This window comes from Solanum dulcamara, chromosome 5 (assembly GCF_947179165.1).
Source record: "Solanum dulcamara chromosome 5, daSolDulc1.2, whole genome shotgun sequence".
In the NCBI taxonomy this organism is placed as follows: domain Eukaryota; kingdom Viridiplantae; phylum Streptophyta; class Magnoliopsida; order Solanales; family Solanaceae; genus Solanum; species Solanum dulcamara.
The window spans coordinates 2,375,068-2,386,073 of record NC_077241.1 but is presented as its reverse complement, the minus strand read 5'-3'; the positions used below and the strand labels follow the sequence as shown (position 1 = coordinate 2,386,073).

The 11,006-nt window shown below is 34.5% G+C and overlaps 1 protein-coding gene across 2 annotated transcripts; it reads right to left on the bottom strand.

Annotated features, from left to right (window-relative positions):
- Nucleotides 1-3,545: 3,545 nt before the first annotated feature.
- Nucleotides 3,546-10,455, bottom strand: LOC129888744 (GATA transcription factor 26-like). Of its 2 annotated transcripts, none has more exons than XM_055963737.1 (8): nucleotides 8,105-9,658; nucleotides 7,603-7,968; nucleotides 6,331-6,760; nucleotides 6,131-6,203; nucleotides 5,698-5,801; nucleotides 5,379-5,565; nucleotides 5,142-5,262; nucleotides 3,546-4,186 (listed from the first exon to the last, which is right to left on the bottom strand). In XM_055963737.1, exons 1-8 carry the CDS (start codon nucleotides 8,136-8,138, stop codon nucleotides 3,876-3,878), a joined length of 1,626 nt encoding a protein of 541 aa, XP_055819712.1. In that variant the 5' UTR covers nucleotides 8,139-9,658; the 3' UTR covers nucleotides 3,546-3,875. The 2 variants fall into 2 exon arrangements, with proteins under 2 accessions (XP_055819712.1, XP_055819710.1); XM_055963735.1 differs by lacking the exon at nucleotides 8,105-9,658 and adding an exon at nucleotides 9,921-10,455 and having other exon boundaries at nucleotides 3,547-4,186.
- Between the last annotated feature and the right edge of the window lie 551 nt (nucleotides 10,456-11,006).

The window sequence follows — 11,006 nt, the reverse complement described above, 5'->3', positions numbered from 1 at the left end:
ATATGATGTATCAGAAATAGTAAATCTCCAAAAAATTGCATTTGAAAAAGATATTATGTATCTGATACATAAATGATATGTATCAGAATCATTAAAACATGAAACAACAGAAACTGACACGTAAACATGATGTATCAGAAATAGTAAATTTCCAAAAAAATGCATTTGAAAAAGAAATTATGTATCTGATACATAAATGATATGTATCAGAATCATTAAAACCTTCACAAAATTTTCATTCTAAAAAAAAAACTTAATTGAACCCATACCTTTGGAAGATTAGGGCGTGTTGTAACCCCTTCAATCTTGTTGTCTATTTCTTTGGGTGCATGTTTAACTGTAGCTTTCGACTTCAATTTCTCACTTAGCTTATTCATCACTGCTGGATCGTTACGATGTTTGGATCTAACCTCGTTGTAACCTTTCCAAGATGAATCAGAACCAGGTGAAATAAAAATTCCTTGATTTTTATTGGACTGTTTGAGACCATGAACGGATTCCATATGTATCATTGAAGGTATGAGACACAAAAATAGAAAGATTTACAGAAGAAAGCAAATGATAAAAAATTTAGAAGATTTTTCAAAGATTTACAGAAGAAATCAAAAGATACAAATTTTAGGAGAAATCAGATTGAATGAGGATGAAGTGAAATTCCATATAAGGAAAGATTAAAATATACATTAGTTGAAACCTTGAAATTGATTAACGGTTGAAGAGGATCAAATTAACTAGAGCAAATTAGGGCGAGGATGAAGGAAGAGGCGGATGTATTAGTGAGGGAGAGAGAGAGAAAGGAAAAAGAGGGATTTTGGAATTTTTTTGGTGTAGTAGGGAATAAAAGTAAATATAGCATCTTAATATGTGTAAAAGGGTAATTTTTCCTATTTTATATTTATGTCATCCAACTTTGAGTGTGCACAAGTAGTTACTTAAACTTACATAAAACTGAATAAATAGACACACGTGTTCTACTTGGCACAATACATGTAGGGCACCACGTAGGACATAAATTTGCCATATAGAATGCCACGTAGGATGATGTGTCTATTTGTTTAAATATTGAATAGTTAAAGTGTCTACTTGTGCACTAGTAAAGTTAGAGATCATAGTTGCCAGCTGATGTCAAGTTTAAATGTCATATTTATGTATTATGTCAATTAGAATAGATATAGAAGGGGGAAAACGACAATAAAAAAGCATAGCAATTAGTTAAAAGAGCAATAATAACAACATAATTTGATAACTGGAGTACAATAAACATATATGATAAAAGAAATCAAAAGTGATATACTACAAGAATTGAGGCTATTAGTACAATAAACAACATTCCGCTACCCTCTATCCTTCTATCATAATCTATAATTTCCCCAACCCTCCCCCCTTCCTATCTAGAGTCTTGTACTTTTTTTCCCCACCAACTAGAGTCTTGTACTTGATAAGTTAAAATCGTGTCATTTTCTGTTTAGTCACATCTCTCCAATATTTTTTTGGTTTACTTCTACGTCTCCTCGTATCCATTATAATCCAATCTTTCGCACCTCCTTAATGAGGCCTACACGCTTCTGCTCATCACATATTCAAATCATTTCAGTCTCTTTTCCCTCATCTTATTCATTACGAATGAAACTTCAATCTTGCCGGGATATCCTTATATTTTATCATATATCTTCTAGTAAGTCCATACATACATTTCAACATCTTTATTTTCGCAACCTGCATCTTCTAAAGATGTCAGACTGGCCAACACTTCTTCCATTAGATCACCCCTATTAATGATAAGTTATCATAATATTGGAGAATGAATAAGATTTAATAATAAGGATAACATAGATACAAATGGTAAATTATCTCTTGATTTTTTAAACTGGACAACTATTTTTAGTATACTGAACAAATAAAGATGGAGAGAGGAAGTACCAAAATCCCCTCTATCTTGTGGTCTTACATATGTCAAGTAAAAAGTTGGAATCAAAGAATTGTTGAAAAAGAAGAGATGCATTCTTTTTTAAGTGGACTAAAAAAAGTATGATAAACAAATTAAAATTAAGGCGGTATTATATTATGACGCCTTTGATAGTTCTCATGTGTCGTTTCCCAACATATATTATATATGTTATATTGTATTACTCGCTTCATTTTAATTTATTTATCTTATTTTAATTTAGACACAGTATTTAAGAAAGAATATTTTTTAATTTTGTAATCCTAAATTAAAGATACGTAGAATATACTAAAATGTCATTAAATTGTATGGTCTCAAACATAAAAAATTAAAACTAAAAGTTGTCCAGAAAAAAATGAAACTCTTTTTTTAAACGAATTAAAAAAATAAGACAAATAAATTAAAACTATAAATATAATTTTTAGATAGATTATATCGATTTTCATAATTTCACACATTAGCAATCCAAAGGATAAACTTATAGAAAAAATGGAATACAAGATAAATCTATTTAAGAGTTACGTATAGAATAAAATACAAATAAATTTCTCTATATATATATAATTTGTGCAAAAGTTGTTATGTTCTAGACATGCCAAAGTCAGATTTGGTCTTGTATAAATGCTTTTGAATGTCGCAGTGATAAACTAGACATTTTTTTTTGTGTGTTTATATCAATTTAATAAATAAATGACACATGATTTTATATATATTCTTATTACTAAACTATTATTAATTAAGATAAACAAAGACATTCGTCAGAGCTTTTTTAACCTTATGTGAGGTGAGGTTGGGTCTGATCAGTTGTGATACAAATGGGAGTGCATGCTACAACTATATGGGATCCATGCTATGACAAATATGATCGAGTTCAATACATTAATTGTCTATTCAATATCCTCGCACGATTCTTTTATTAATTCCCCTCTTCTTTATGATCGATCTTTTTCTTTGCTTAAGTCCATTGTTCCTTTCCTCGTTGTTCCAAAGGTAGGGATAACAACCATGGGCGGAGCTACCCTTGCCCGAGGGGTGTCAAGCGACACCCCTTCGTCGAAAAATTACATTGTATACATAGGTCAAAATTTGGTTTAATAACTATATATATAAGTATTGACACCTTTTAACACAAATTGAAGATTTAGTGTAGTGATTAAGGTGTTGCAAAAGTTGCTTGAGGTTGTGTGTAGGTTAGCAGAGCCAGTATGACCTTACGCAAGGTAAAATTGGGTCTGATCAATTGCGAAATGAGAGTCGAGTATGATACATCAATTGTCTATGTCTATTCAATATCCTTGCACTATTCCTTTGGTAATCCCCTTCTTCTTTATGGTCTCCTTTGCTCAAGTCCATTTATCCTTGTTTTGGTTGTTCAAAAGGCAGGGATAACAATAGGACGAGCCAGAGCCACTATGACCTTATGCAGAGTGAGGTTTGGTCTAACCTTACCGGGGGGATGCAAGATGTGTTAAAACATTTCTTTGCTGGTTTAAGACTTAACGCAACCCACCCCGCCCTGTTGTCATCCCTAAAATTCGTAAGGAACTCCACTCCCTCCATTTAGAGAGTTGATGCCTTTAGGAGGATAGAATTCACTATCAATAGAACTAATACATAGAAGTATGTCCACAATTAAGCCAAACATTTCATTGCATACAATATTTTTAGCCACTCAATACAACCTCTGGCATTTTCAACTAATATTATACAGTGTTCATCAAGGGGAAAACAACCATATCCATATGGTAAATCCAAAAAATTCCGGTTTCAATATAGATCAACCGCGAAAAGGTAAAAGGCAACCATCCGAACCCCTTTGACAAATTCCATCTATAACGTTTGCATGGGATATGCAACACTACCATATTGTTTGGCTTTTAACTAGCTTTTCGATATCCTAAAAAAAAGCGAGCAAAGTATGATGGTATTGTTAGGGACGGACGAGATGTGGAGGGTACATTGAGCTACTACTAGTACTTGCTTGAGTAGTAAAACTTGATGTAGGTAAGAGTAGTTCCGCCTGAGGGAAGTAGCTATTGGATGGCACGTCAAGCAGCAAGTCCTGATGGGAGTTTTCATTTGCAGAACGGAAAGAATCCAGCACGAGGGAACTATTCTCAGAAGGCAAGGCGAACGAGCTTCTTGGACTGAAGCAAGAGCCATCGTTGTCTATTAGTTCCTTCTGCTCATAGATGCTTTTCATCACCACCCTCTTGGGGCTCTTCATTGTCGTCTTTGCACCTGAAGCAAGAAAAAACTCATAAATCTTAATTTGTCGGAGCTAGCAAATATGTAATCAAAGAACACATTGCACATGGAAATGGAGCAAAAGCTTTTTTTTCCTTTTTCATTCAGAGTGGGAGAGGGGGTGAAGCTAGAGTTCAAGGTACGGGTTCAGTCGAACCTAGTAACTTTGATCCAACAGTGTTTGTCTTAGGAAATCCATTTAATATGTACAAGTTATTAATTTAGAAGCCAGTAACTTAAAAGGGCTAGAATCCCAAAGACCCGAACAATAAACTTCAAATCTTGACTCCACTTCTATGGGATGAAGATTCTAGATTCTTGTATATTCGCCCATGAATTTGAACAATGGTTTAATTTGAGAAAGGTCTATGGAGAATATATCAGATAGACAGAATTGATGTACTACAAGGAACTACAATGTCCTATCCTTCATCACATTTAAGAATTTTCCCTTTTGTGGTGGTAGGGAGGAGGGGTGAGATTTAATGTTAGTCGAAAATCAAAAGTTATCGATCTACCTTCCAAACAAGTTCTCATGCTTACGCTTACAGCTTACCTATTCAAACAGCCATGATTTTCGTGAATACTTACCTATCCGCTGGTAGGGAGGGGGCTCGTACAAAGAAATAATATAAGACATATATATATATATAGGTAGATTTTTATTATACCAATTCCTTACTTCTAACATCTCTCATTTTAAGCCAATTTACACCAAAACGTTATAAGTCATAAGTCAAGCTATGTGGTTGCTCATTTGTGAAGAAAATAAGCCATTGCATCGTAAGGAACATTTTCTAAATCCTACGAGTTATATGGCACCACAGAAAATTTAGTTGTGAATGCTCAAAACTAATGCAAAGTTTAGTTGTCTCCAACAGAAACAAGTGTACGGCAAAATAATTGTCAAATGTCATAACGGAAAAAGTAAAAGAGGAACACAACTTACCCGAACACTTTGGATGTTGCCCCTCCCTTGGTTTCTTCACATTCGCTGAATGACATGTGCCAACAACATTTGGCTCTCCGGCAACTTCAGAAGCGCTGCTACTATTCTTACACTTTGTTTCCTACCAAAGAACAAAATTAGCTTCAATAAAGTTGCATTTCACATTTAGCAGATGTAACATAAAAGATGGTGTGTCACATGCTCAATATCTATGCAGCGAATCGTTCGTAACCAAACCTTGAGTAAATTATATTGTTGCACCCACTTCGACTTTGCTAAATAGCACAATATAAGTCTCTTCAAAGTTCTACAATCTTCTAATTTCACTCCTGGCAATGAATTATCAAAAACACCTTCTGCAAGAAGTTTCTGGAAGGAAGAGAGGTTCTCCTCGAATTGAGAGCTCTCAAACACACTTCTAAGACTGCAGATAGAGAAAAGAACACGAAAACAATCAGCTGGTCGAGCTACCTATATCGAATTTCCTTTAATGTTCAAGGTCAATATAAAGCCAAAACATGACCGAGAAAGTGAACAACAGAGAAGATGGACAAACCTATCTGGAGGCGCAAAAGAATCGACAGGTGGTAAGTACTTCAGTAGCTGCTTCTGTTCATCACTTGACAAATGATTCATGAATTCTTCATAATTAAGTACATCCTGTACCCAAGTATTCACATGATCTTATCAACTTTTGATTCATATGAGTAACATTCAAAACTGAAAATCAATTTTGGAAATGGCTAAGACATGTATTGTGGAAGAGGAAGCCAATCCACTCAAGTCAAAAGTTGTTCATCGAAAGATGAAGATCATTTTAAGTTTATAAGAACACTCAGCTAAAAGGCCCAGGACATAGGAAAATATTGTGGATACAGAGTCATATTCCAGCAGCACCGATAAGTTGGCATTGCCAGGATATGCTATGTTGTATTAATTGAAAGAAAAACAAAATTTCTTCAGAGGAAATACAAGAGAGAAAAATATACCTTCAGGTCTATATAGCGAAGGGGTGAACTATGATGTCCAAGAATTTGTAGCTTTTCAAGGTGATCTTTGTTTCTGCAATTTTTTTTAAAAAACAATCAGAAAGATACTTTAGTAGATATGATGCATTTAACACCTTATATTCTGTCTGACCACATATTTGGTGAACTTTACGTGCTATCAAGACTAATAGAGAGAGCACCTTTTAAACTGGTCTTGTTCCAATGCTGGACCAGTAGGCTTCTTGGTTCTCTCCGTACCCATATTTGGTGAATTGACAACCTTACTAATATTTACAGGAGGGGTAGTCAATCGTGAATAAGCATCACTGACAGAACGGTTCTTGTTGTCAACGGAAAGAGAGCTGGCTTCTGATTCTTCTTCTCTACCTATTGAATTAGGATGCCGAATTAGTACACTTCCGTGTCCTATCTCAACAGAAACCATAGGCTTGTCACTCTCAAAAAGCAACTCCTCTTCAGAGGATGCAGACAAGTATGAACTTTGTTGTTCATGTAAGATGGTATATAGGTCTTTGGTGAGCTTTTCGACTGAAGATGGCTTTGGACGATTGAAACAGGTTCTCTTCCTTGAAGGCACAGTTGTATCCCATATATTGGATTGCGCTGGACCTGAAAACCAAAATTAACATGTAAATATTTCATGCAGCTATAGAAATCAAACGGGATGGAGAGCACAAAAACTCAAAAAAGCAACATAAAACATAAGAAAATGCTAAGAACAACAAAACTCTACCAAGCTCAAGCTTTGGCCCCAAAAGTTACAGTTTTAGAAGAAAATGCAGCCGTAATACTAGAGAAGGGGCAACTATTATCCAAAAATATCTATACTAGAGACAGAAATAATTCTGAGAACAACAACATACTAGTGAAATCTCGCAAGTGGGGTCTAGGGAGGGTAGTATGCAGACCTTACCCCTACCTCATGGAGGTACAAATGTTGTTTCCGAAAGACCCTCGGCTCAAGTGAAGCAAATCAAAGTAGTAATGAAAAGGGAAACCGACAGTAAAGAAAACATGACAACTAGTAGAAAAGCAGTGCAAAGCATACAAGCAACGAACAGTAACATCAGCAAAATAGAGCGATCACCTAAAATAATAAATAACAGATAAGAAAGCTAATAATATGACAGACACGGTGTTCTAGACCACCACCAATCCTAATCTCGTCGAAAAGCAAGACAACACTCAACTATCTACCTAATCCGCGACCTCCATACCAGATAATAGACGTCAAACAGAAACAGTACGCATCAACAAATATGAGTCTCTGTTAATTTCTCAAGTAGCTATTAGAACATCTACACATGTTATATCTATATCTTCGATAAACAATTAATTCAGTTTCCATATGAAAGAGAATGACCCCAACTGTAACACAATAATCCTGCCTCTTCTGGAGAAGGGAAAAGTAGTTCACAGTTTAATGTATGCAGTTCTTGGCTTTTGTTTACCTGTCAAATCACTTGCTTCAGCACTACCAAATTGCACACAGCTCTCGGAGTTTGAGACAGCAGAGCCAGAACTTGACCTATTGCTAGTATCTTCATCTAAACCCTTACGGAAACCTAGATTATAATCAGGAGGAGTTCCAACTTCAGCATTATCATAACTTTGTTTCCGTTTCAGAATCTTTGCCTCTTTGTTCTTCATAGACATGTTTTTGAACCGAGAAACCCTGTGTTCCTCAAAGTCACAAGGTTCTGCTCTTGCATGCAGAGGAGTATAGTTTGCCAAGGTCCCTTTTGTTCTCCACCGAGATCCACAGGCGTTACACAGTATTGGCTTCTCTGGAGGTCCATTACGCCAAAGTGGAGTACCTACAGCATGATTTTGATGGTTAAGACTTAAGATTGTACTGAAAGTAAATGATCTCGGGAAGAATGAATGGTATTTAACAAACTGAGAACTTGGAAAAAATGGAAGCATCTAAGAAATAGAAAAGAAGAAACTAACTAGCAGGCTGACATCTCTTGTGAGCAAGGAGCATGGAAAGAGAGTATACATCTTTCAGGAAACATAGAACGCAGTAAAATTGGCCAATGATGGTCACTTTGTATGCAAATCAGTGAAATGATATACCAGCTTTCTTTCTCAAGTTTTCAATGGCAGAAGGTAAAAGTATACTGGCAGCTAAAGTAGACGGATAAAGAAAACTGAGGAAGCTGTTATTGAGTGGAGCAACCAGATGAGCAAAAGAAAGTCATCCACTCAACAACTGAGCTAAGAGTAGAATAAAATAAAGGAGCAACGAACTCCTTAGAATTTTCCATCAGAAGTCATGCATTGAATGACTTAAAAAGCCAAGCTTAAAGATTAATACTTCAAAGAACAATAAAAGGGCAGCCTCGTGCACGAAGCATCACATTCACGCAACGTAGGGGAAGAGCCGCAACCCAAGGGGCAATATGACATCTTTAACAACCTCCTGTAAACCTACTTGAACTCATGGCCATTTTACAGTCCAAACCAGGCTATCACCTTTGTGTGCATGAATAATTTGCCACACAAGTCAAGATCAGGCGAAAAAGCATTTCCCATATCCAAGATTAATTTAAGAAATATCATCGTTGGAGAGTTTATCCAATTCAAAGGCAACCTAAAAAATAGTCAAAATGCGCCAACTATCACAATGTCGGGAAAAGCCCAAGCAGGAGCTGGAAACAAGAAACTCGGTTCATGGGATAAAGAAACTATGAGATGAAACTTCAAGCCTTTTCTTAGTGAATCGCAGATAAAGGAAGTGCTATCATACAACTTACGTGAATCCATAATTGTAACAAGAGCATGAATGAGCAGCCAAGCAACATTAGTTCCACGAAGGAACTTGTAATATTAGAAAGATCAGAGCAACATGAATATAGATCAGTCATTATCAAATTGTCTACTCCCACGGTAGGAGTAAGGTTTGCGTACACTCTACCTTCTCTAGACCCTACTTGTGGGATTACAGTGGCTATGTTGTTGTTCTTGTATTATCAAATCATCATTTTTTGTGCAGCCTTTGCTCCACAAAGAATCATATCAATGCCACATTGAGCAAGAATTCAACTTGCACCAATAGCAACTTAAAATATAAGCTCCCAACGAAGTACATTTCTACATTAAGAACCTATGTTACATGGACTACTTATAAGTATCCGATACGGATATGTGTAAGCATCTGGTCTTGGTACGCGCAATGTTTTGCTAATTTTGAGTAGATTTTGAAGAGTTTGTACAAAGTACCCTTTACCCATGTCTAACGTATTCGAGCGAATCCTTTTGTTATCAAGACAAATGAAGGATCCAAATCACATAGTTTAGAAAGGGAAATCAAGAATTCAACACAATCAGAATACCCCCCAATTCTGTTGGAAAATAAATTGAACTCCTAGATGTTTTATCAAGATTTCTGCACACAAATAAACTACAAGAGAGTCAATGGTTGGCAGAAATCAAAAGTAAAATAGTTTCAGAAATGAATTCTAACTCAAACCACAGTATTGAAATTCAGAGATTTAAGCAAAACACTAAACAGTACAAACAAAACAAACTCAAAATCAAATGGCTAACAGGACATCAATATTTATTGTTCAATGTGCTAGTATTTTTTTCATTTTTGAATCAACAACCATATGGGTATCAAGTTCCATTATTGAACAACTCATCTGAGCAACAAAAATAAAATTACAAAACAACAAGAATTCTACAGGGGGAAAAAAAACAAAAAAGACTCAACCTTTCTTGAAAATTCACAAAAAAAAATACATTTGAAGAATCAAGAACTCACTTGTAACACCACAGTGATAGCAAGGTCCTTCCTTTCCCATCTTTCCAACTTTTTTTTCTTAAAATTTTACCAAAAAAAAACAATTAAATGAAAAAAGGGAAGGAAAAAAAAACCAGTCTCGTGAAGAAAAAAGCTTCTTAATTTTTTCTTCCTTAGGAAATGAAAATAGAAAAAAAAAGTATAAAAATATAATCTTTACAAGTTTTTGATTATTCTCTAATAGCAAAATTTATATAGTTTCTGGGATATACTTTTTTCTGCAATAGACTCAAAACAAACTTCTGCAGAAAACACCCAAAACTCAAGAAAACACAGAGGAGTCTGTATCTTAAAGTCCCAGAAAACCCCCCACTGGAAAACAGCAAAAATATATGAACAAATTTATCAAGAAATTGAGATGGGGTTTTCTTTTTCTACTTCTTTTTTTCAAGAATCAGCTGAAAATTTTGTACAATTTTTTTTTTTTAATGGGCAAATGAAAGACCCATTGGAGGAATCTAATAAATGGTTGGAAAATAAAAGGAAAGGATGGAGTTGTTTCTGTATGACCTCTTTGTAAAATTTGTATATGAAAGTAAATGTTTTAGCTTTCTTTACTTATGCTTTTCCTTTTTAAAAAAAATAAAAAATAAATTTGTAAGTGTAACTCAAAAGGAAAATATATAATATATAATAATTACTTAATTTACATATAACTTTTTTTTTTCATTTTTATTATAGCGCGGTTTGATATTTGATATTCACTTACCTTATTACTCTAGATTCGTATTGTATAGAGTTCATTAACTAATTTGCATTATAAGGTTCATATATTGATTCAGATTCACACCTATTAAAGGAGAAAATGTTTTGTCTGACTCATTTGCGTTAATCAAAAGTTAAAATGACTTCTTTTTTTTCAAGAAAAAAAACTTAATTTTTAGTCATCAAATTGATCCTATTATTTTAACTCTAAATTTAAAAATTTTAAAAGTGGATGTTAAGGATTTCTTTTGTTTAATCTCAAATAAATAATAAGAATCTATCTCTTCTTCTTTGTTAGATGTTTTTGAAATGTTCCAAGTCCTAATTTATTGGAATGCATAT

What these genes read in the sequence shown, in the direction of transcription:
- LOC129888744 (XM_055963735.1), bottom strand. Translation starts at nt 9,960, where the DNA reads ATGGGAAAGGAAGGACCTTGCTATCACTGTGGTGTTACAA. An exon ending in CTATCACTGTGGTGTTACAA is followed by an intron (nt 7,969 to 9,920) that starts GTGAGTTCTTGA and finishes ATCATGCTGTAG; the next exon opens with GTACTCCACTTTGGCGTAAT. An exon ending in GAACAAGACCAGTTTAAAAG is followed by an intron (nt 6,204 to 6,330) that starts GTGCTCTCTCTA and finishes AAAAAATTGCAG; the next exon opens with AAACAAAGATCACCTTGAAA.